This window comes from Chiloscyllium punctatum, chromosome 2 (genome assembly GCF_047496795.1).
Source record: "Chiloscyllium punctatum isolate Juve2018m chromosome 2, sChiPun1.3, whole genome shotgun sequence".
NCBI classification, from domain to species: Eukaryota; Metazoa; Chordata; class Chondrichthyes; order Orectolobiformes; family Hemiscylliidae; genus Chiloscyllium; species Chiloscyllium punctatum.
The window spans coordinates 127,472,202-127,498,509 of NC_092740.1; the positions used below are offsets into that span (position 1 = coordinate 127,472,202).

Consider the following 26,308-nt stretch of genomic DNA (forward strand, 5'->3'; position numbering starts at 1 on the left):
CTGCATAAATTCACCAAAAATCCTTACAAAGCCACAATCGCTTCCATCTAGAAGTACAAGGATAGCAGATATATGGGAACACCACCAACTTCCCGCTCCCGTCCAAGCCACTCACCATCCTTGGAAATGTATCACTTGGTCAAAATCCTGGAGTCACATTGTGGGTCAACCCACAGCAGGTGGACTACAGTAGTTCAAGAAGGCTGTTCACTATCACTTTCTCAAGGGCAGCTAGGGACGAGCAACAAATCGTCAGCCAGCAATGCCCGCATCCCACAAATGAGTGACAAAAAGTTTAAAAAACATTCAAGGTCTCAATCTGTTCATGATCTCATTGAATTGTGGAAAAGGTTTGAGGGGTTGAATGGCCTCCTCTTTGTATTCTTTCCTCATTAACAGTATCCCTGCTCTTTGTGTCAACCATTCCATGTGGTAGCAAATTCCACATTCCCACTCTTCTCTGGCTACAGAAGCTTCTTCCGAATTTCCTATTTGACTTATTCCGGGACAGTCTTATTTTGATGGCCCTACATTTGTTCCACTCCACTACCTATCTTTATGACTACCCTGCCAAAGCCACTCACAATTTTCAGGTGAATTTGTCACTGAGCCACAGAAAATAGGACATTTAGCTAAAAATCTGACCAAATAGGTAGATTTTAAATGGCATCTTGATGGATGATACTTAAGGATGAGGAAGACAGAGAATATTCCAGAACTTGGCACGCAGGTATCTGAAAGCTGGAGCGATGAAAATGGAGGACATGTATTTGGCCATTCCAGGAATCTCCTCTCTGAACCTCTGCACCTCTTATGCCCCTTTAAAGATGTCCCTAGAATCTCTATGTCTTCAATCATTTGTATGCCACTTGTTCCAAAAGTTCCTAATGTGCCTCATTGTCAAATTTTGTCTGACAGTACTCATAAACTGCTGCTTGATAGTGTTAAAGGAGCTACATAGATGCAAGTTATTGTTCATGACATTGAAATAATTCAATGTTGCCCCCTGCAGTTAGTGTTAACACATAATGGGTGGCCATTCAGCTCATCCTGTCTAGTCTGACATTCTTAACATCCAACAGATACTTGGATTTGAACCTCGAGCTTCCATCTTAGAGGCACCTGTGACACAAGACATGTCAGGTAAAGGTACATACGTCCTAGACACTATCACAGAGGGTATAAAGTAAGTGCTTTAGGCAGGTGACCCAGAATTGGATGGGTCTACCGAGCAAAATCGACAATCCAAATTAATTGACCCTGAAGCCCGTTACGATGTCTTGGGGATGATTACAAGTCGCTATATAAATGCAATTGGTTTAGTTATAAATTACTTGTTTGCGAAGGGGGTTGCCATGGTGAGGGCAAATGGGGATGGGGGAAAATCAAGCCTTCCAAATGTTTACTCATGTGGATTTTTGAATTTCATCGTTGAGTTGAGCACCTAGTTATTTGGGGGGGGGAGGGTATAAAAGTTGTCTGAATATAATCGGGGAGAAATCTTTCTTTTTCTTTTTAAGTTGTAAGTTCTGTCCTTTAAAATTGCAGAATCCCCAGGGGAAGGTTTTGCAACCAGGGGCTGAAGGTAGACCTCTGCCACCTTTCTGCTGCCCCGCTCCGTGGTCTGTTTTTCCAAGAACTTTTCAGTTCTCCCCTAAAAAAAAATATACAAATAAATGTTTGTCATGCCCCGGAAGTGTTGCTGCAGCCGGCGAGTTGAATGAGGAAGATGGCAGAGTCGGAAGAGGAGGTGGACGTTTTGGTTCAAAGGGTTGTCAAAGACATCGCCAACGCGTTCAGGAGGAACCCCAACATGTAAGTGTCGGCGTGCCGCAGTCCCGCGGGTGCATTGCCCACTGCCCCGGGGAGGGAGGGAGGGAGGTGAGACCACTGAGCTTCAGACAATAGCGCAGCCTGATCAATCCTCACTGTCACTGGCTGTTTTTAAAACAACCCAGGGGCTGGGAAAAGGGCAGTAAAAAGACAGAGCCTGGCGTTAGCCTCCAAGAGTCTCTCCTCTCTGAACATCATCAAACTTAAAAAAAAAAGCACAAGGTCTCTCTTTTTTTTAATTTCCAGATTGCAATCACAAACCGGCTGCCTGCTGGTCGCCGATGTAAACATCAGGGCACGATGCCGTTTTGTCCTTTTGTACATCTGAATTCTCTATCACTTGTGAATCCACTACGTTGGGGTGGGGTGGGGTGGAGGAGGCTTGATTGTCTCCTGTTTCAAAGTGACCCACTGACCTTTTTTAAAAAAAATTATAAAACACCCATTTTTTTTCCCTCTGACATTCACATTGAAAAATATTGTAAACGTGACTGTTTCTGTTGTCCTTCCGAGAGGATGTGGGCATTTGTCAGTGCATTTCCAATCAGCTCATCTTGTATGTTGATTTTTATTTTGCAATGGCTACAAAGGGAGGGAGGGGGGGTGGGGGACGTTCATCCCTTTGACCTCTTCCTAGCTCTGTACAAGTTATCTAGTTGCACTCCCTTTTTTTATTATATATTGTTCTGTGGCCTAGTATTCATTCTCCAATGCCTCCAGTGAATATGCCTCCACCACGTTCTCAAACAAAGCGTTGCTGACCCCAGCCATTGTGTGAGGACAGATTTCCTTGTGTTACCTTTCATTATTTTGGCCATTCACTTTAAATTGGTGCCTGCTGTTTCTTGACCAATTCAGCCAATTGGAGCACTAACTGGATGTGCAAAGACCAACTTGAAAAGCAAATTCAATCACGGTTTACCTGTGAAAGTAGCCATTTTTACTTGTGCTTTACTTCCTGTGTGGACACAGGGTGTTTTTAATTTCTTTTCCTGTGTTTTTGCAGTGATGAAATTGGATTGATTCCATGTCTTGAAGCCCGGTACAATCGGAGTCCTATAGTTTTTGTTGAAAATAAGCTTGGTGTGGAAAGCTGGTGTGTTAAGCTTCTTCTACCCTGTGTCCATAGCAAACTTGTTCTCTATAGGCAACGAAAGCTGTGGTTAGACAGAGATGGTAAGTGATTGCTATTTTACTAGCTGTTCAGCTAGACTTGCAATGAACAGTGAATTTCTTTTTTCTGTGACAGTATCCAATTTTTCAAGTATTGAAGCTCAGTGATAGTTTGCATTTATATAAAACTTCAAAGGATCAAGGTTTAAAAAAGTTCTAAAGTGGAATGTTGTCAAAACAAAATTTGACGCCAAAACACTTGGCCTGCTGTATGAAAGCTTGGTCTCAGGAGTGGATTTCAAGGACAGTGGTAAAGACATTGACGTGGATATGTTCAGGGATATGTTGGTGAGCTTGGGGCCTTAATGACTGGAGGCATGGCCACCATTGGAGTGATTTATCAATCCAGGATTTACCAGGAGTCAGAATTGGAGGAGTATAGAGATCTCAGTTGTTGGATGGCTGGAGTAGATGAAGAAGGATTTGAAATTTGGGTCCCAAGTTGAAGTATTATGGGACTTAGGTGTGATGGTGTTCAGTAGTCAAATTAGCAGAGATATAAAGAAGTGCAACTGATCTTCCAGAAATAACTAGCTGATAAATAACTGTGAGCGTGTGTATGTTGAGATGCCTTCTTAATGCAGGCCTATTTGATCTGGTTTTTGAAGTTTGAATTGTGCTTCATAAAAATCCACTCTTTCAAATTTATACGGTCTGTTTCCTGCGGCTGGGTAGTCTGTGTCTTTCCTATTCAGTATTATATCAGATTTCTCTAGCCTTACAGTTTCTGTCTTTCTCCCCACGTGGTGGCATTCCCTTTCACTCGGTATTTCAGCAATAAATTCCTCGTGGTATTGCAACAAATGTTTTTTTGGAACAACAATATAAAGTGCACCAACTGGGAATTTTGAAATGTTGTTCTTTCCTAAATGCTTGTTCCAGGTTGAAACTTCGTGCTAATTTTTTAAAAATTTAATGCTGGTGATGACAGATAATCTGTCAATACTTGTACCTATTCAACGATAATGTTAAGTTTTGGGACCTGGAGAAATTAATGACTAAATTGTATAACCACTTAAAAGTCTCTGTTTTTGTTCTCTTTCTGGGTAGCCCCTCTCCCTAGTAATCAGATGCTAAATTGCCATTTTAGCTTTCAGGTTTCTATCTATACATATGCAGAATTGGCACATATCTTTACATTTTTCTATTTTTAAGAAGTAACAGGATTAATTAAGTGGTTAAGTTTTTTGAAGAAGCAGCTATTGTAATCACAATGTGATTTTCTTTCTAGTCTCTATTTTAATGAGTAGCAATTTTACAGAATGCTTTTCAGAATGATTACAGTTTATTAAAGAAGATGAACACCTATTTTACAATCTCTATTATCAGAAGATTTTCATTTCTATTCCACAGTCACTCATGTTTTGATTTCTGTAATCTTTATCTCAGATCAAAAAATCAGTCTGAACAAGTGAATTTTATTTATGCCAAGCTCTGGTAAATGTAGTTTCATTGGAGCCTATCCTTGACTGACAAGAATTTATCAAGGCTGCAGGTGATGGAGAATTATAGTGAAGCCAAGTGTTCAACACAATGCACACACATGTGCAGGCATGTATGTGGTGAACCTGTTCCTGTTGCGGTTTCTGGGTTTTTTCCCATCTGTACGTTGTTAGCTGTGACACTGAGCTTAGATTCTTGCTGCTGTGTCAGTTGGTTCCATTCCCTATCCAAAGACTCCAGCACAATCCAGTTTGACACTCTCACTTTTCTGGGGAGTGCTGCACTATTGGAGATGCTGTCTTCCAGATGAGATACTGGCTACCCTCTCGGGTAGACATAAAGGTCTCAATGCATTATCCGTTTGAAGATCAGCAAGTCCTTTGTATTCTGGACGTGCATTGGATCTTCAACCAACCTTGTGCTTTTGACAAAAGAAAACTTATTTAATCTTTGCCTAGCTACTGTTTCTGGGATCCTTTGCTTGGTACAAATCGGCTGCCATATTTTCTACACTGAAGAGATGACATTTCAAAATTACTCCTTCTGTTTGGACTCTTGTAAGCTTGTGAAAGGCACCGTGTTATTTTCATTCTTAATCAACTCTTCTTCTGATTATGTGATCAGTACTATTGGTGTTGAGTGCTGGTCTTTGCCCCTTCCTCCTGTTGTCTTCGGTCTAAGGGCAGCAGTTAAAGTGGAACCACTCATCAGTAGCACACAACAGTAGTAATGTGAATTCCTGTTTGCTGTCTAGATGTTTGTGCTGTCCTATAATATTGGTACAAAGAATATCATGGGAAGAAATTGAATTAGTGTTCTGATTTGCTGCACATCTTGGTCCATATCAGAATAAACACAAAGGCAAAATAATGTGAATTTTTAAAAATATAAATATTAAGTATTGTAAAAATCTGTTTCATGTTGATAACCTATTAATTAGAATCAAATATTCACTCTAAACTTATTGTTAATCAGAAACCGTCAAAAGCCAAGTTCATTTGCACAAAACCAAGAAATTAGTACTTCCTCATTGAGACAGTTTCACGAAAACAGTTTCAAGATCTTTTCTCTCCTTGACTCTTCTTGGAAAATCATTCCATTTATTAATCTGGAGCTCTTCCAGATGTCTCTGCCCTATGCTTTCACTGGGTGCAGCATGTCCTAATTATGCAGCTTTATTAAAGGTTGCACTCCTCATTTGGCTGTTTGTTTTTTTTTGAAACACTTTACTGTCTTGCGGTCACCTCGTCGTAGGGTAGAAATAGACAGCGTCTTCAATCTTTGCTTCTTTTAGCTTTTGGACTCCTTTCTGAGCTCTTTAGCTTGAGCTGTCTCCTTGAGTGGCTGAACTGAGTGTAGCCCTGGTCTGACCATTGCAGTGAACAGTTTAGATCAAACCTCAAATTTCTTCATGTTTCTCATTTCTGACATCAGCGTGTCTTTTCATTTTAAATGTAGCCATTGCCATTTAGTTTTTAAGCATTATTTTTTTCTGACTGGATTACAACAATTTTGAATTCATGTGGCACCTCTAACATTTTAACACCCACCCCCCCCCCCCCAAGATATTTTTCAAGAGCAAGCAGACAAAATTTGACACTGAGCCACATAAGGATTTTTTGGGACACCTGGCCAAAATGCTTTAGTTAAAAAGACAGGTCTTGAGGACAGGGATGGAGGTTTGGCGATGGAATTTCAGTTTAGTTCCAAGGTAACTGAAGCCTTTCCACTAGTGGAGAAACAATTAAAAATCAGGAATGGGCAAAAGACCAGAATTGGCAAAGTGCAGCATTCACAGAGATGTAAAGGACATTATGGTGATGTTGAGGGTCGAGTCTACAGAGGGATTTGAACACCAAGACGACAGGTTTGTGTTGTGGCATGAGAGGATAGAGAGGCCAGTGAGCCGAGGTGGTGATGGATGAGTAAGTTTGGGTTTTTTCTTCCAAAGTGGAGTGCAAAACTTCTGATGAGCTGAAGTTTACAGGGAATGGCAAGTGGGAAGCCAGTCACGAGGGTGGGTGCTGGAATCATTCAGTCTGCCACTTTAGCCATGGTTGAACATTCAGTTTGATTGGTGAGATTTTGCTGAGATTTGGTGTGTAAACCAACATTTCTTTCTTCGAACAGAAGCATCCTGCATCATGGCCATCCTCACTCAATTGACAATCTGTATATTTATTCTTGTCTTGTAAGCAGTAATGAATTCTGATCCACCCCCAACTTTTCCAAATATAGCATTTTATAGCTCCTACATTCTAGAAAATTAGATTTTGAAGTTTGGACTATCTGCAGCTTGATAATTTGCTAGTGTCTGCAACGGAATTGGATTTAATGGAAACCTGTTCAATTCCTGGCACAGATTTTTGATTCATTTTATGTGAATATACGCTGTTAAATAAGATTGGTTAATACATTTTTGTTTCTTCCTCTCGCCCCCACATCTCTCCCTCCTCCTCAGCACTGACTGATCTCACTTGTACTCTGCTGCTTCTAAATCCAGACTTCACAACTGCCTGGAATGTCAGGTATGTCACAGTCAGCAAATGTCAATATCCGTGGCTGATTTGGATCCGAAACCTGACTCCACCGTGGCATTTATGACTAATTAATGTCTTTTAAAAGCTGTTGTGTTGTTCGCTCGTGGTGGAGTTACTTTCTGAAATTAGAGAAATGACATGCCTTGCATTTATATGGCACCATTCAGAAAGTGCCAAAGCCAGTTATGACTGAAAATTACTGTCACAAAGTGCAGTCAAATAATTTGTGCTCCGTAACCTGACAAAAAACGCACTGGATAACGAACAAATAAAATCTGATATCGATCAAGATACCAGGAAGGACTCCTGGCTCCCTTTTCTATTTTGCTTGAGTAGCAGCAATAGGATCTTTTTGATGGGTCTGAAAGGGGAAGACATTATCTTATTGGAGCACGTTTCAACCAGGCTTCTCCAGCATCCCAAAAGATTTTGTACTGTTTTCAGTTCCCAATTTTTTTTTTCCCCTAATATTGGTTTACATTGTGACAAGGAGGAGGCAGAGCAGGTTGGAGTTCCACAGAAGTTTGCGATTTATTTCAGAGGTACTTAATTAAGGAAAAAAAGTTGAAACCCTCTGATTTAGTGTTTCATCTATAAGCTAGCACCTCCATCGAATCAGCATTCCTCGGGTACTGCACTCGCTATATCCGTCTAGGTATTGTGCTAACGTTTCTGGAGTGGGTCTTAAGAGTCATACAGCACAGAAATAGACCCTGCAGTTCACCCAATGGATGCCGACCATAATCCCACACTAAACTAGTTCCACCTGTCTTCACTTACGATGGCTCAGTGGTTAGCACTGCTGCCTCACAGCACCAGGGTCCCAGGTTCGATTTCAGCCTCGGGCAACTGTCTGTGTGGAGTTTGCACATTCTCCCTGTGTCTGTGTGTGGTTTCCTCCCACAGTCCAAAGATGTGCAGTTTAGATGAATTGGGCAATTTAGCATAGCCATAGTGTTAGGTACATTAGTCAGATTGAAATGGGTCTGGGTGGGTTACTTTTTGGAGGGTCGGTGTGGACTTGTTGGGCTGAAGGGCCTGTTTCCACACTGTAGGGAATCTAATCTAATCTAATTATATCCCTCCATACATTTCTTACTGATGTTGTAACTGTACTGGAATCCACCACTGCTCCCTGGAAGTTATTCCACACACAAATCTGTTTGTTTCTTTTCTTAAAAAAAAGCCCCTTATGTCTTTTTTTAAAATCATGCTCCTTTCACCTGAGCCAGAAAGTTCTGGCTTGAAGATGGGGGAGCCCTACCCACAAGAATGGAATTAAAATTGCCTTTCTGTATTGACCAAGAATATTGGCATGTAACATTATTTTTCTGATGGTAATTAATTGATGCTGCAGAATTAGGCACTGATAACTCCAGTACTAATGTTCTGAGGATTCCACTTGAAACTCCCTTTACACAGAGGATGGTAAAATGATGTAATTAACCCATTTCCATTAACGTTGCTTGGGCCAAGTGGAAGACTTGATGGCACAATAAATGGAGGGATGTTAGAAAATGATTTGAATAAGGATCCATGGCGTCTATCCCTACTGTTTTCTGCAGGCTGCTGGTGACTGATCGTTGCAGCTCACTGGATGAAATTATATAGCACTTTTTTTTAATGTAGCAAGAATTACAAAGGACCTTTTTATGGGGTGATGGTGGTGTAGTGGTGATGTTACTGGGCTAGTAATTCAGGGAGGAGTAAGTTACTGCAGATGCTGGAATCTGTACTGAAAATAAAAAAATGCTGGAAATCACAATGGGTCAGGCAGTATCCATGGAGAGGGAGAGAGAGAGCAAACTAATGTTTTGAGTCTAGATGAGGGTTATCTAGACTCGAAAGATTAGCTTGTGTGCTCCCTCTGTCCATGGATGCTGCCTGATCATTGATTTCTAGTTTTTTTTTGTTTCAGTAATCCAGGGGCCCAGGCTAATGTTGTAAAGTCATGAGATCAAATGGCACCACTGTGCTGCTTAAATTTAACCAAAAAAAAATTGAGAATTGAAAGGCAATCAAACTTGTTGTAAAAACTCACCTGCTTCATTCATATCCTTTTTAGAGAAGCAAATCTGCTGCCCTTGCTTAGTATGGGCCTGCAACAAGGTACAACAATTAACTCAGGCAAAAAAAAACAGAAGTTGCTGGAAAAGCTCAGCAGGTCTGGCAGCATCTGTGAGGAGAAATCAGAGTTAATGTTTTGCATCTGGTTACCCTTCCTAGTTGGAGACAGAAAAGACTGCAGATGCTGGAATCCAACGTAGACAGACAGGAGGCTGGACGAACACAGCAAGCCAGGCAGCATCAGGAGGTGGAAAAGGTGGTGAAGAGTCTTGACTTGAAACTTTGACTTCTCCACTACCTGATGCTGCCTGGCCTACTGTGTTCATCCAGCATCCTGTTTGGTTGTGTTGAAATAGGCCTAGCAAGGTAACTGTACAAGGACAGTTAGGAATGGGTAACAATGATACCCATGTCCCATGAAAGAAGTTTTTTTAAAAAATCACAGGAAAGATTATTCAACAAAACTTGATACAGTGCCAGATGAAAGACTGGAACAAAAATCTTGGTTAGGGCGACACGTCGGCTCAGTGGTTAGCACTGCTGCCTTGCAGCGCCAGGGACCAAGCTTCAATTCCCACCTCTGGCGACAGTCTGTGTGGAGTTTGCACATTCTCCCCGTGTCTGTGTGGGTTTCCCTGCTCCTGCTTCCTCCCACAATCCAAAGTTGTGCAGGTTAGGTGAATTGACCATGCTAAATTGCCCGTAGTGTTGGATGCATTAGTCAGGTGTGGGTGAGTGGGTCTGGGTGGGTTTCTCTTTGGAGGGTTGGTGTGGACTTCTTGGGCTGAAGGGCCTGTTTCCATACTGTAGGGAGTCTAATCTAAGAAGTAGATTTTAAGCAGTGTCATAAAGGAGAATCAAGAGGTTTTGGGAAGGGAGTATGAGCTTAGGGCTCAGGTGACTGAAGAGACAGTGCTGTTGATGATGGCGTGATTAACATCAAAGATGCATTGGAGATCAGAATTGAAGGAGCAATTCAATCTGCTTGACTAAAAACATTTGGGCAGAATTTAAGACCATGCAACGATTTGAGAACAATGTTTTAATGCTTTCTAGACTAGATTTTAATTAGTCAGGAACTCCCCATCACTTGTGACTTCCCTTGACATAAAAGAGCCTCATTACATCCTATATTTGCTTCTGGGATGTGTGGCTAGCACAGAGTAAAACCTGCTGACCCCTGAAGCAAATTGTTGGTAGGCACCAGAGTTAAAAGGCCCACCTTGGTTCTATGGCACTCAATCTCCGTTATTTTAGAAGCTGTTGGATCCTTTAGCTCCCACCCTCCCACTCCATGCCACCTCATGCAATAAATACTGCAGGAAGACCATAAGACACAGCAGCAGAAATTAGGCCTTTCAGCCCATCAAATCTGGTCCACTATTCAATCATGGCTGAAAAATTTCTCAGCTGAAAATGTGTTGCTGGAAAAGCACAGCAGGTCAGGGAGCATCCAAGGAGCAGGAGAATCGACGTTTCGGGCATAAGCCTTCCTGTTCCGTCGATTCTCCTGTTCCTTGGATGCTGCCTGACCTGCTGCACTTTTCCAGCAACACATTTTCAGCTGTGATCTCCAGCATCTGCAGTCCTCACTTTCTCCCTGAAAAATTTCTCAGCCTCATTTTCCCACCTATTCCCCGTAACCCTTGATCCCTTTGACAATCAAGAATCTATCTAAGACCATTTTAAATACATTCAATGACCTGGCCTCCACAGCCTTCTGTAGCAGTGAATTCCATAGATTCACCACTCTCTGATTGAAGAAGTTTCTCCTTATCTCCATTGTGAAAGGTCTTGTCTTTACTCTCAGGCTATGCTCTCTGGTTCTAGTCTCCCCTACCAATGGAAACATCTTCCCAACATCCACTCTGTCCAGGTCATTCAGTATTCTGTATGTTTCAGTTAGATCTCCCCTCATCCTTCTAAACTCAGAGTATAAACCCAGAGGCCTGAAATGTTCCTTGTGTTAAGCTTTTCGTTCCTGGGACTATTCTCGTGAATCTCCTCTGAACATGCTCCAGGGCTAGTACATCCTTCCTGAGATAGGAAAACTGTGCACAATACTCCCAATGTGGCCTGACCAGAGCCTCCGAAGTACATCCCTGCTTTTATATTCAAGTCCTCTTAAAAATAAATGCCATCATTGCATTTGCCTTCCTAACTACTGACTCAATCTGCAAGTTTACCTTGAGAGAATCCTGGACTAGAACTCCTAAGTTTCTTTGCACTTCAGACTTCTGAACTTCTCCCCATTTAGAAAATAGTCCATGCCTCTATTCTTCCTACCAAACTGCATGACCTCACACTTTCCCACGTTAGACTCCATCTGCCACTTCTTTGCCCACTCTCCTAAACTGTCCAGATGCTTCTGCAGCCTCCCCTCCCCAACCATGCCACCAGTCCCTCTATCTGTCTTTGTATCATCTGCAAACGTAGCCAGAATGCCCTCCGTTCCATCATCTAGATCGTTAATGTATAAAGTGAAAAGCTGTGGTCCCAGCACTGAGCCTTGTGCAGCACCGCGTGTCACCGGCTGCCACCCTGAGAAGGATTTTGTTGTAAACTTCTACAAGAGAGCTCTCACCTCCGCACACTTGCTTCTGAAAAAACGTCAGTGTGAAAAGCATTCAAGGATTTTAAATCTCATCCCCCCCCCCCCCCCACCAACTGCTCAATTTCTCATAGAAAACATCAAGCACTTATTCAGTAACTCCATCAAAGACAATTGATCCTTTAATACTCTCTTTCGCCTGTCAGTCAAATTGAGCTAAGACCATCTGCTGAGGAATGGTTCTGAAACTTGGCCAAGCATTCATAATAGGAGAAAGTGAGGACTGCAGATGCTGGAGATCAGAGCTGAAAATGTGTTGCTGGAAAAGCGCAGCAGGTCAGGCAGCATCCAAGGAGCAGGAGAATCGACGTTTCGGGCATGCGCCCGAAGAATTCCTGAAGAAGAAGGGCTCATGCCCGAAACGTCGATTCTCCTGCCCCTTGGATGCTGCCTGACCTGCTGCGCTTTTCCAGCAACACATTTTCAGCAAGCAGTCATAGTCTCAGTAACTGCCCTTGGGAGATGTCAGCAGTGAACACTACTGAAGCTGCAGGAATAAATGGTATTAGCTTTCTATAACCTACACTAGGTGGCATTTTGATCCAGGCAGTCCAGCAGAAGATGACTCTAAAGGGGGGCTTCAACATTTTATTTCATCTTGAATAGGCTGGACATTTAAATCACTTTGGATTGTGACAGCTCAATAAATTTTGTTTTTAACCTCCCCTTTTAAGGGCATCCATGTCTATTCCATAAATTTGGGACTCTCACACTGCAGATTAAGACATCTGAACCAGCGGTCCATTTGAACACTGTGCTAATTTCAAATAGTCAGCTTGTGTTTCATGTCCCCATTCTCTGCCCCTAGAAAATGAAGTTGGGATCTATTGGCAATGCGGGATGGACTCCTGCATCCAGGTCCCTGCATCCAGGTCCCTGCCTGCCACATTGAAAGGTCAGTCAGCTTGGTTCCATGCAAATCCAGTCCTTTGACTGTGGATAGCAGCTGAGTGTTGAAATCCAACCACTACCAGAAAAGTGTAAATTTTGAGCTTAATAGGAATGTATTCAGTAGCTTCTGATGTGCTTTATTCTGTTTGGCTTCCTCCCAAATAGTACCTAAATTGTTTGCTTTTCTAAATGTTATGACTTATTTAAATTTATAAACATAGATGTATGACTTGTGAATGAGTGTACAGATATAGACACCAGATATTGGATAACCATGGAGATTCAGGGAAGGCGTCTTTACTTGTCTATGGTTTTTCTTCTCCGTCTGCCCTCAGTTTCACTCTCCCTCTTTCTTTTCTCTACCCAGAATTTGGACAGTAATTATCTCGAGCCTGTTTAATCTAGGAGTAGTAATCTTATTAAAATTAAGAGCTGTATTTACTTTTCCCAAACCATGTGCAGTGTATGTGTCTCTGGTTCTGTGATGTGAAGATGCTGGTGTTGGACTGGGGCGAGTAAAGTCAGAAGTCATATGACACCAGGTTATAATCTAACCGGTTTATTGGAAATCGCAAGTTTTTGGGATGTTGCTCCTTCACCTGACAAAGGAGCACCGCTCCAAAAGCATATAATTTCTAATAAACCTGCTGGACTATAACCTGGTGTCCTGTGGCTTCTGACTCTCTGGTTCTGGACAGCTAAACAAGCTTTGAGTGGGAGGGAATTTCACGTGTGCCAATGTATGCACTTTAAAGGCAACTTTGAACCCTGCTTCTTCAATTCCGAACTCTTCACTGTGACTGACCCTCTGATTTGAATTTTTTTTCTTCAAATTTTAACATCTATAGATAATGGATGTAGGTTTGCTGGCTGAGCTGCAAGTTTCATTTTCAAAATGAACCTTCCAGCTCAGCGAGCAAACCTACATCCAGAACCTCAACTTGAGCTATCAATCTTCTCAACTCGCTATTATATAGATAAAGTTGTAATATAGCATTAAAGCCTAGGAATTGTAGGACAGTAAGGAATACACAGTGAGTGGTATTGCACAGCTAGATTTTCATGTTTCCGAACACATGGGATTAATTAAATAACTCTTTCAAAGAGCTAGCATGGGTATGATTGATCAAATGGTCTCCTTTCTTTTCATGCTGTAGAATACTAGGTCTTGGAACAGGCTTTGATATGCCTGCTCAGAGACTCGGCTGAGTTGAATTGATTACTGGCAGTGCAGGTCATGTTTGGGTCTAAGTTTCAAGGCTGGAAGATAGTGCCGTGGTGGTAATCTCACTGGGCTAGAAATCCAGCAGCCCATGGTAATGCTGTGGGGACACTACCACTGCAGCCAGTACAATCCAGATTTGGTTCATAAAAACCTGGAATAGAAAAGTAGTCTCAGCAAAAGTGACCAGTACTGCCATCTCATTTAAAAATCCATCCAATTCCCTAATGTTTGTTTAATTCAAAACTGCCACCTTTTGCCTGGTCTAGCCTCCACAGGATTCCAAGCCCACAGCAATGTGCTGGTCTCTTGACTGTTCTCTGAATAGTCTAGCAAGTCCAATCAGTTCGAGGGCAATTAAGGATGGACAAGAGTGACTCTCCTATCCCATGAACAAGTAGAAGAGAGATAATTGTGGCAAATATTAGGCCAGCCTCCACCCCAATCTGATTCTGGCCAGTAAAATATGGGTAATGAAACGGGCACTTAATTGGTCACTGACTCGTGCGTGAGTGAGTGTTGCATGCAGATGGACAAAGGAAACCTGCTTTCTAGTACCTGTGTTACTTCATAAGGTGTCATTCTTTCCCAGAATTCAGAATATGAAACTATAGACCGAGTGGAGTCTGTATAATCTAATTGTATTTTAATATCGAGAACTTTACTCGAGAATGGATGTTTTACACGAGGATTGAGGAGCAATTTTCTGACCTGGTTCATAATTTTACACGGTTGCTATGATTATATTGGCTGAAAAACTGTCTCCATTACCCGTAGAGTTTTATTTGAATTGAGTCGGGAGGTCATGTTGTGGCTGTACAGGACATTGGTTAGACCACTGTTGGAATATTGAGTGCAATTCTGGTCTCCTTCCTATCGGAAAGATGTTGTGAAACTTGAAAGGGTTCAGAAAAGATTTACAAGGATGTTGCCAGGGTTGGAGGATTTGAGCTATAGGGAGAGGCTGAACAGGCTGGGGCTGTTTTCCCTGGAGCGTCGGAGGCTGAGGGGTGACCTTATAGAGGTTTACAAATATGAGGGGTATCGATATGGTAAATAAACAAAGTCTTTTCCCTGGGGTTGGGGAGTTGAGAATTAAGAGGGCATAGGTTTAAGGTGAGAAGGGAAGGATATAAAAGAGATCTAAGGGGCAACTTTTTCAAGCAGAGGGTGGCACGTGTATGGAATAAGCTGCCAGAGGAAGTGTTGGAGGCTGGTACAATTGCAACATTTAAAAGGCATTTGTATGGGTATATGAATAGGAAGGGTTTGGAGGGATATGGGCCAAGTGCTGGCAGGTGGGACCCTAGATTGGGTTGGGATATCTGGTCGGCATGGATGGGTTGGACCGAAGGGTCTATCTCCATGCTGTACATCTGACTCTGCCAGGAGTTAAATCCCACGCATACTTGCCCCAAAGTATCCTATTGTCCATTTCAGACAGCAAGGAAGAATCAACCATATTGATGTCTTGACTGGAGTCTCAGGCAGACCTGATAAGGATGTTAGGCTTCCTTCCCAGAAGGATATTTAGTGGCATAGATTTTTCTTGTGACCATCTAATTGCTGCTTCATCCCATTTTTTTGTTGCTACCAGCATTTAATTGCTAGGTTCTGTTTGTTCTTGTTTAACAAATGCTAATCTCAAATGTTAAACCTGCAATGTTGGGATTTTGAACACTGTCTCTCATTCTCTGAAATGATAAAGCAAGTCTCCAAGTTACTATTATAAGCAGCTAAAACTAAAAAGACTGATTTAATTGTTATTGTAGAAAACCAATTAAAGTACTGACATATTAATATTCACGAAAATGATCTTGCTGATACTATCATTGACGTGTGTTTAATGTATCTAACACCGACTTGACAGTTGTGTATGTGCTGGCTTTTTTTTTTGCCTAATTTTAATAACTGGAATCTACTTCATTTGATAACATGAGAGAATGATCCTGAAATATTTTCCAGAAAGGAACTGGTGCAGTTGGGAGCTTTAGATCCATTTAAGGATTTGTATCTCGGAAAATTGGCCTTAACAAAGTTCCCTAAAAGTCCAGAAACTTGGATTCACAGGTTTGTAAAAGAACACATCGTGCAATATTTTTGAAATGTTATTTGAATTATTTCAAATGTAATTGAACTTTTCTGTCCATTTTAATGTCTCACCTAGAATGTTTTAGTTGTATTACTTGAGAAACTGTTGTTCGCAAATACTCTTGGTGGGATCAAGGATGGCACTTTTTTTTTTAAAAAGACTTGCTTCACAGGAGGCATTTTATTTGAGTAAAACATTTGTCCTACTCTTGCTTCTTAGCTTCCCCCAATCTCCATCTGTCTGATTTCTATATCTCTGCTCCCTGGATTATAAGATTGCCATTATAGTTATGGGGACGTAGGGGGTGATTCAGCCTGTTGAATTTCTTTTCTTCCTTGAGTTATGGCAAATCCGGCAATTGTCACCCATCCCAGATTATCCTTGAACTGAGTCGATTATTCGGCTGTAATAGATGACTGTGAAGAGTGAACTATGGTTCGGAAGTAGACCAGACCACTTAGGAATGGCAGATTTCTGTTCTTCAGAGATGTTGTCAAATCCTATTCAGTTCACTAATGGTCACTGATGGTTGCCACCGTGGTCAGCACTTTCGAGACTAGTGTTTAATTTCTCATTTTTATTATTTGAATTTAAATTCCACCAGTTTCCATGTCGGGATCTGAGCCTTTGTCAGAGCTTGGTCCTCTAGTCCAGTGATATCATTCTGACTGTTACCTCCCATTGCTGATCTGCATTCTAGCATCACCTGCCAATCTTGACATACCTACTGATACTCTTGGCCGACATCTGTAAATCTCTGGTTTTAAATGGACGAATTATCCCAACTTTCTTTTTTAAGGAGGTGTTGGTGGTTTTGTTTAGTGGGAAGAACTTCTTCCGCTCACTGGAATTGGCTACTGCCCAGGTGTGACTCTGCTGTAGATTTTTCTTTCTGTGAGATTCAATATCCTCCACTTGCACAGTTTGAAAGTCTATGATGGCTGAGTGCGACATGATGGGTAACATTTCCCCAGTCTATTGCACTTAAACTGCATGTTGCAATGTTCAGTGTCACCATGACCCTGTAGTATGTGAATGAAATATATTTGCTGAAATGTCTTGAGGTCACTCTCTATCTCACATTAATTCTTTCTGCTTTTAGATGGGGAGTGGGGGAGCGGAAAAAACCCTTGATGGCTCACTGAAGCTCCTAGCCAGCCTGGACGAGAGCTGAATGTTAATTAATAGCTTTCTTTCTCCTGACTGACACAATTGTTCAGCACATGGTTATAAAATTAACTTGGTTAAAGTCATATTCTTCCATCTATGACTGGAAAACACCACCTTGTTCTTTACGTTAAGAATATTTATTTGCTTCAGTTAGGAACAGGAGATGGCAAATAGCCTCTCGAGCATGTCTTGTCAATCAGGGACTTCCTGTCCGAACTCTGTGTACTTGTTTGTAATTCGCACTGCACAGCATCGGACACTTCTGAGAATTCAGTTCTTGCACTGCTGCTGGAATCTTAGTTTTATGTCAAACCTTGTCTTCAGAAAGACATTTTCTTCCCCAATAATATTAGAGGCTAAAATATTAGTGTCTTGATGGACCCCTTTTGTAAATGTTAATCTGCTGAGTTAAGATTCGTTAATACAATTGAAATGTGATTTATGAACATGAATGATACCCTCTTTATTTCGTCTCTTTCTGTCTTCACTAACCCCTCCCCCGACCCATCACGCTCCCCACCCCCCACCCCCATCCCCACCTCCCCACCATGTCTGTGGTACCTTATGTATCGCAATATATGTACCCCATCCCCCACCGAAGGGGATTTAAAATCCTCGGCCAAACAAGCATGAGGAGAAATCTGATAAATTCCTCTTTCTGTTGTCTTGGTGACCAAATCTAACCCAGATCGTTGCTCTGCTCTGACCATAATAACGAAAGCTCTTTTCAATCTATTTTAAGACTAGATCCAGAAGAAATAGACTATTCAGCTTGCTTTATCATTCAATAAGATCATGTCTAATTTGACTTGAGTCTCACCCCAACTTATCTGTCTGTCCCATGTTCCCTTGTCAATCAAAAATCCATCCAAATAGCCTTAAATGTATTCCATCCCCCAGCCCCCAATGCTCTCTGGAGCAGAGAATTCCACACTACGTACACTCCGAAATTCCTCCTCCTCTCAATCTTCGAGACCCCTAAATGAAGTACCTCTGGGTGGAACTTTCCGCAAGAGAAACATTTTGGGCCACTTCAAAAGTGTTTCATTTTGGGAAGGAACAAAATTTTGGCTCACTTTCCTCTTTTTATTTAATGCTTGATTACAACAACTTGTGTTTATTTCGCACTTTTTTTTATTGTTTATAAAATATTCCAAAGTGTTTCACAGGTCACATTATAAGATAAAGTGTGACATTCAGCCGCATAATAACTGGATCAGATGACAAAAGTTATTGGTCAAGGAGGTTGGTTTTAAAGGGCATTTTAAGAGGTGTCAAGAATGAATTCCAAAACTTGAAATTGCTCAGGGAATTGAAACATGGCCATTGATGGTGAAACAATTCAAATCCTGGATGTGCGAGTGGCCAGAATTAGAGGAGCAGAGATCTGAGTAGTGAGCAGAAAGAGATTAGAAAGATGGGGAGACTAAGTATTGCACCTGCACATCCATCAATATCATTTATTGTATCCGTTGCTCCCGATGCAGTCTCCTCTACACTGGGGAGACTGGACGCCTCCTAGCAGAGCACTTTAGAGAACATCTCTGGGACACCCGCACCAATCAACCACACTTGTGGCCCAACCTGTGGCCCAACATTTCAACTCCCCCCTCCCACTCAGCCAAGGACATGGAGGTCCTGGGCCTCCTTCACCGCTGCCCCCTCACCACCAGGAAGAACGCCTCGTCTTCTGCCTCGGAACACTTCAATCCCAGGGCATCAATGTGGACTTCAACAGTTTCCTCATTTCCCCTTCCCTCACCTCACCCCAGCTCCAAACTTCCAGCTCAGCACTGTCCCCATGACTCGTCTTACCTGCCTATCTTCCTTTCCACCTATCCACTCCACCCTCCTCCCTGACCTATCACTTCATCCCCTCCCCCACTCACCTATTGTACTCTATGCTATTTTCTCCCCACCCCCATCCTCCTCTCATTTATCTCTCCACCCTTCAGGCACTCTGCCTGTATTCCTGATGAAGGGCTTTTGCCCGAAACGTCGATTTTACTGCTCCTCGGATGCTGCCTGAACTGCTGTGCTTTTCTAGCACCACTCTAATCTAGACTAGGTATTGCACAGTCAACGTAGCCCATCAGTAAGAACAGATGATAGGAGAACTTGAAATATAGGCATAGAAGTTGTAGAAGTAGTGATAGAAGACCTGATTAGGGATAATCAACATGGCTTTGTGCGTGGAAAATCATGTCTCACAAACTTGATTGAGTTTTTTTGAAGAAGTAACAAAGACGATTGAGGGCAGAGTGGTAGATGTGATCTATATGGACTTCACTAAGGCGTTTGACAAGGTTCCCCATGGGAGACTGATTAGCAAGGTTAGATCTCGTGGAATACAGGGAGAACTAGCCATTTGGATACAAAACTGGCTCAAAGGTAGAAGACAGAGGATGGTGGTGGAGGGTTGTTTTTCAGACTGAGGCCTGTGACCAGTGGAGTGCCACAAGGATCAGTGCACTCCAGTGCATTACATAAATGATTTGGATGCGAGCATTGGAGGTACAGTTAGCCAGTTTGCAGATGACACCAAAATTGGAGATGTAGTGGACAGCGAAGAGGGTTACCTCCGATTACAACAGAATCTTGACCAGATGGGCCAATGGGCTGAGAAGTGGCAGATGGAGTTTAATTCCGATAAATGCGAGGTGCTGCATTTTCGGAAAGCAAATCTTAGCAGGACTTATACACTTAATGGTAAGGTCCTAGGGAGTGTTGCTGAACAAAGAGATCTTAGAGTGCAGGTGCATGGCTCCTTGAAAGTGGCACTGCAGGTAGATAGGATAGGATAGTGAAGAAGGCGTTTGGTATGCTTTCTTTTATTGGTTAGAGTATTGAGTACAGGGGTTGGGAGGTCATGTTGCCGCTGTACAGGACATTGGTTAGGCCACTGTTGGAATATTGCGTGCAATTCTGGTCTACTTCCTATCAGAAAGATGTTGTGAAACTTGAAAGGGTTCAGAAAAGATTTAGGAGGATGTTGCCAGGGTTGGAGGATTTGAGCTACAGGGAGAGGCTGAACAGGCTGGGGCTGTTTTCCCTGGAGCGTTGGAAGCTGAGGGGTGACCTTGTAGAGGTTTACAAAACTGAGGGGCATGGATAGGGTAAATAGACAAAGTCTTTTCCCTGGGGTCGGGATATCGAGAACTAGAGGGCATAGGTTTAGGGTGAGAGGGGAAGGATATAAAAGAGACCTACAGGGCAACTCTTTCACACAGAGGGTGGTATGTGTATGAAATGAGCTGCCAGAAGAAGTGGTGGAGGCTGGTACAATTGCAGCATTTAAGAGGCATTTGAATGGGTATATGAATAGGAAGGGTTTGGAGGGATATTGGCTGGGTGCTGGCAGGTGGGACTAGATTGGGTTGGGATATCCGGTCGGCATGGACGGGTTGGACCGAAGGGTCTGTTTCCATCCTGTACGTCTCTATGACCATGACACTCTGACCTCTGGTGTATGGAGATTGGAATGTGGGGGACCAGCCAGAAATGTATTACAGTAGTTGAGCTCATGAAAGCAGGAATGCGAGTTTCAGCAACAGCTAAGTTAAGGTGGAAGCAATGTTGAGCAATGAAAGAGGTGGAAGCAGGTAATCTTAATGATTGAGTTTGGAAGCTCATTACAGGAGTACAAACAGACTGATTTAATCTTAGATTGTTACCAAGATGAAGAATGGACTTAGGTGGGGAACAGAGTTTGGAAAGGGAATTGAAAATGATGGCTTCAGTTTTCCCAGCTTATCTCCTCCAACCTGTCACTCTGCACGATCAGGGCTCAGTGGCCACGTTCTTTTTGCTTGTGACACGAATTGAATTGTCTCTACTTGCACCTTGCGAAAATAATTGACACAATTCCAGGTCCAGAACGAAATATTTAAAAGGAACATGGTGTCTGTTTGCAATCTATCTAATCATACATCGCCACCTTTAAAATTTGTTGTTTAAAATTTATAATTTTTATTTACAATAGTGTCAAAGTCTAATTACTTAGTTTGACAAATGAAAGCGCTACCTAATTTTGTGAAGTCCTGTTTTACTGTTTGTTCGCCATGTATTTAAATTGTCCATTGAAGAACCTTATCTCCATAATTCAGCGGTTGCCCTTGGGTGTTGACATCTTGAGCAAGACTGTGTAATCTTCAGCTAAAAGTAAAATTGAAGGCTGAGGGATAATTAACATTGGGGTGTGCAGATATAATTCAGCCACTCGGTACGTTGAGACTGTGCTGTCTGTTCTAAAGAGCAAACCAGTTGGTTCCACTCCCCTATTTCCCCATTTTTCTCCAAGTATTGGTTCAATTCCTTTTTGAAAGCTTCTATTGACAATAGACAATAGGTGCAGGAGTAGGCCATTCAGCCCTTCGAGCCTGCACCGCCATTCAATATGGCTGATCATTCCTAATCAGTATCCTCTTCCTGCCTTATCTCCATAACCCTTGATTCCACTATCTTTGAGAGCTCTGAATCTGTATCCACAATGTCAACCATTGCTAAAGTAGGTTATTTCTCATGTCCTCCCTGATTCCTCTGCCAGTCAACTTAAATCACCCACTGGAAACATTTTCTCTTTATTCACTGCATCAGAACCCGTCACAAGTTTATACATTTTTATCACAACTCAGCTTTTCCATCTCTGCTTTGAGCAGAACAACTCTGACGTGACTAGTCTTAGTGTAACTGTAATTCCTGTAAACAATGTAATAAATCTCTTCTGTGCCTTCTCCAGAGATTGAATATTCAACTCCAGCTGGAGACTGAACTGTGGCTTTTTATCCATTTTAAATTCCCTGTTTTTCTGCTCTGTGGCTCTTTGAGAACCTGGGTTTAGTAACTGCTTTGGTAATCTGTCCTGCCTCATTCAGTGTTTGATGTACAAATGCTCCCAGATCTCTCTCCTCCTTGAACTCCTTTTATATTATACCATTTAGCTTCTCTTTTAAAGTTTGGTTAGGAAGATTGAATTACTTCACATTTTTTTTCTAAATGCTGCTGCATCTGACATTCAGGTTTCTAAAGTTAAGCTTGCAATATGCCGAGTTTAGTCTCTAATAGTTGTGCCATCTTTGTTCCTAAAAGGCGTTGGGTATATCAGAAGGTTGTTCAAGAAGCCTGTCTTCCCAATTTGAGGAATAACGCCAACCTGGGAGTTCTGTCAACTGAACAAATGCATCGAATAATCCAGGATGAGATGGCAGTCTGCACTGATGCTGCTGGCAGGTACCCAAGCAATTACAATGCCTGGTCCCATCGCATTTGGATCCTTCAGCATGTAGCAAAGTGCAATCTTAAGGTACTCTCCTCACTCCTGGCTATAAACCAGCACAGAAGTGTGTGTGTGTGTGTGTGTGTGTGTGTGTGTGTGTGTGTGTGTGTGTGTGTGTGTGTGTGTGTTTATTTGACCCAAATGGTGTTTGTGTTACACACTACCTTCCTCCCACACCTCTTATCTCGATCAACATGTTCTTCTGCAACATCTCTTCTCCCCCGCCCCACTCCCCCAACCCATCCCCACGATTACCCAGTTTCTGATGGACTTAATGCTGCTTTTTTGCCTCATTCGCTTCCTCTGGTTGTGAATTCCAAATTCTCACCACTCTCTCTTGTTAAATACATTTTTCCCGAATTCTGTATTGGATCTATGAGTGCTAATCTTATCTTGGCTTTAAAAACAACGTGCTGGAAATACTCAGCAAATGTGGAGATCGAGACAAGATTGCTTTCTCATCAGACTTTAACATTCACAACCTGAAAGTGTTATCTCTTTCTTTCTCCCCACAGTTACTGTCAGGCCATCAGATTATTTACAGCATTTTCTGTGTTTTTATTTTCGATCTGGGTGTTTTACTTGGGTTTTGTATGGATCGCTTGTTCTTGGGCTTTCACAGCTGGGAAATGTCTTCTGTACGTCTACCCTTCCACTTCTGCGGAATTGCAAATTGTTTGCTTCTTGTTTCAGCCTTTCTTTCTTTTTTTTTCTCCTCAGATCCTCCTTGACGAATTGTCCAACACCAAGTACTGGGTGTCCACCCATGTCTCTGACCACAGCGGTTTCCATTATCGCCAGTTCCTGCTGAAGTCTGTGGCGGGCAGTTCAAGAAATGCAGCCATTGCAACCGCTGGGGGTCTGGTGAGGAAGTCCTCAAGTAAAGACCTTTGTGCCAGTCAGTCTACACCTGCGAAGGAGGAGGGCATGTCAGCAGAGACGTACACCGTAGACGTGCCCCTCATGATTGAAGAGGAAATGGAGCTTTGCACTGACCTCATTGAGTCATACCCAGGCCACGAAGCTCTGTGGTGTCACAGGTAAACTGACTGACTGCTGTGAACGAACCTTCTTTTAGTTTCTTTTGAAGTTAGGATATTCTTTTGAGTTTCTGTTGGAAGAGAGGGGAACACCGGTGAGAACAGTGACTACAGTCTTATTTCCAGTTTGTTTAGCTGTTTCAGTGGTTGTGTTTTTAGGTGAGCACTATGGGCCAAGGCAGAATAACCGTATATCATTACCTCAGGGCACCTTGAAGCACTTTACAGTCGTTGAAGTATTTTCAGAGTGTGGTCACTGTTAGAATGGAGGAAGCTCAACAACCCAAATTTATGCATTCTCACATCCCAAAAACAACAAAGTGATAATGATCAGATAATCTTTCATGTTTACACTGAGGAGATCCAAGTATTCTCCAGGCCACCCCAGGGATAATTTTCCTGTTCCTGTTTGAAATAGGAGCAGGAGATAGGTCACTGGGGACCCTGCAGCTTAATGCAGAAGGTCTCTGACCGAGTGCCTCTTTGTAAAAACACTGCCTGTCCAGGTGACCTCTGCCCCAGCCAGGAGCTGGGCAATGTCCCTCTTGACGTCAGACAGCATATCCCACAGGGGCCTACTTTCCCTGAAGAAAAAAAGAGGATTCCTTCCCAACACGTCTTTAAACTCAAGAATACACTGGGACAGTCAGCCTACATTTGTGTTCCAGCGTCTGCATTGGGACAGCTTCCTAACTCTGACGCACAACCTGAACCACTATTCAACCGGGCACAAACTCTGAGCAACTGATCCCAGTAAAATACTGCGGGAGTGCTGCACTTCTGGTGTGTCTTCTTTCAGGTGAGTTACTTAAACTAAGGCTCTCGGGTGGACGTGAAGGGTCCTGTTTTGAAGAGCAGAGACGTTCTGGCAAATATGTATCCCTCAAATGTTGCTGTGGTTATTATCATGTTTTGCTGAGTAGGTTTGAGGGGCTGATTGGCCGGCTGACATGCTGTTTGTGGGAGATCCCATGTTGTCTTCCTAAATTGGAGGTGCAATGGACAGGGAAGAAGGTTACCTCCGAGTACAATGGGATCTTGACCAGATGGGCCAATGGGCTGAGGAGTGGCAGATGGAGTTTAATTTAGATAACTGTGAGGTGTTGCATTTTGGGAAAGCAAATCAGAGCGGGACTTATACGCTTAATGGTAAGGCCCTGGGAGTGTTGCTGAACAAAGAGACCTTGGAGTGCAGGTTCATAGTTCCTTGAAAGTGGAGTCACAGGTAGATAGGATAGTGAAGAAGGCTTTTGGTATGCTTTCCTTTATTGGTCAGAACATTGAATATAGGAATTAGGAGCTCATGATGTGGCTGTACAGGATATTGGTTAGGCCACTTTTGGAATATTGTGTGCAGTTCTGGTCTCCTTCTTTCTATCAGAAGAATGTTGTGAAACTTGAAAGGGTTCAGAAAAGATTTACAAGGATTGTTGCCAGGATTGGAGGATTTGAGCTAGAGGAAGATGCTGAACAGGCTGGGGCTGTCTTCCCTGGAGCGACAGGCTGAGGGGGTCACCTTACAGAGATTTATAAAATCATGAGAGGCATGGATAGGATAAATAGACAAAGTCTTTTCTTTGGGGTGGGGGGAGTCCAGAACCATAGGGCATAGGTTTAGGGTGAGAGGGGAACAATTTAAAAAGGACTTAAGGGGCAACTTCTTGATGCAGAGGGTGGAACGTGTATGGGATGAGCTGCCAGAGGAAATGGTGGAGGCTGGTACAATTACAGCATTTAAAAGGCATCTGGATGGGTATATGAATAGGAAGGGTTTGGGGGGGATATGGGCCTGGTGCTGGCAGGTGGGACTAGATTAGGTTAGGATATCTGGTCGGCGTGGACAAGTTGGACCAAAGGGTCTGTTTCTATGCTGTACGTCTCTATTTATGGTGACTGCATTTTGAAGGACCTTCAGTGGCTATGAAGATCTGTTGGATATCCTGAGGGTTGCAAAAGGTGCAATAGCAATGTAAGCATCTTTGATCACTGTTTGCTTTAGATCAGACTTTGGTGTCATGACCTCCAGTAGAGTCTTGTGCAGCAGCAGAAAGCCATGTTTCTAGAAACTACGAGGCCCCTTTAAATATTTGTTCTTTTTTGGAATTTGTGGGTGTTGCGTAATGGACGACCTTGACTGGTCTTGCAAACAAAAAAGGGACGGTGGAAAAAAGTAGATGTAGTTCTAACTCACCCAAACACCACTCCTGTTGTCTGCCGAAGGTTTCCTTTCTGCTCGGCATCTGAAGTCTATCCACCTCCACCCTCACCGCTGCCTCCAACTCCTCGACAATGAAGATCTCACTCCCTCCCCTAGCATCCTGCTGAGCAGTTCTCATGCACCCCAAATCTTAACTCTGTTTGTCTGTCACAGTCTGAAATGGGGTTTCAAGGGGGTATAATGTTTGGGAAGCACTGCTTTAGCTCTGACTAGAATTGTAGCTCTTAAGCAATACCACCAGGTGGCACCAAAGTAACAAACTCATTGATTGCTTGACATAAGAATTAGGAGTAGGCTGTTCAGCCCCTCGATCCTGCCCTGCCATTTGATGCAATCGTGGCTGGTCTCATCTTGGCCTCAACTCCACTTCCCTGCCTATGCTCTATAACCGTTCAACCCATTACTAATTAAGTACCTGTCTATCTCCTCCTTTTAAATTTACTCAATATCCCAACATTCAGTGCACTTTGGGCTGCGAATTCTATAGATTCGTGAGCTTTGAGAGAAGTAATTTCTCCTTATTGGTTTTAAATCCACTAAAATTATGCCCTCATGTTCTAAATAGCCCTGGATGAGGAAACATCCTTTCTACGTCAACTTTCTTAATCCCCTCTAGCGTCTTAGACGCTCCGTTTTTTTTTTACATTTAACTTTGAAAGTCTCATGAAACAATTCAATATTCTTTAGCAAAAAAAAAAGTGGCTCCCTAATCTCTCAAAATCATATAGCATGT

General features: G+C 42.6%; 1 protein-coding gene across 1 annotated transcript in view; it reads left to right on the plus strand.

Annotated features, from left to right (window-relative positions):
- The first annotated feature begins 1,685 nt into the window (after positions 1–1,685).
- ptar1 (protein prenyltransferase alpha subunit repeat containing 1) overlaps positions 1,686–26,308 on the plus strand; it is a 42,003-nt gene continuing 17,380 nt past the window's right edge. Inside the window, exons 1-6 of the mRNA XM_072588349.1 lie at positions 1,686–1,815; positions 2,840–3,009; positions 6,911–6,977; positions 15,746–15,850; positions 22,131–22,344; positions 23,038–23,357. Of these exons, the coding sequence (XP_072444450.1) occupies positions 1,721–1,815; positions 2,840–3,009; positions 6,911–6,977; positions 15,746–15,850; positions 22,131–22,344; positions 23,038–23,357 (971 nt within the window). The 5' untranslated portion in view covers positions 1,686–1,720. The remainder of the gene's footprint in view (positions 1,816–2,839; positions 3,010–6,910; positions 6,978–15,745; positions 15,851–22,130; positions 22,345–23,037; positions 23,358–26,308) is intronic.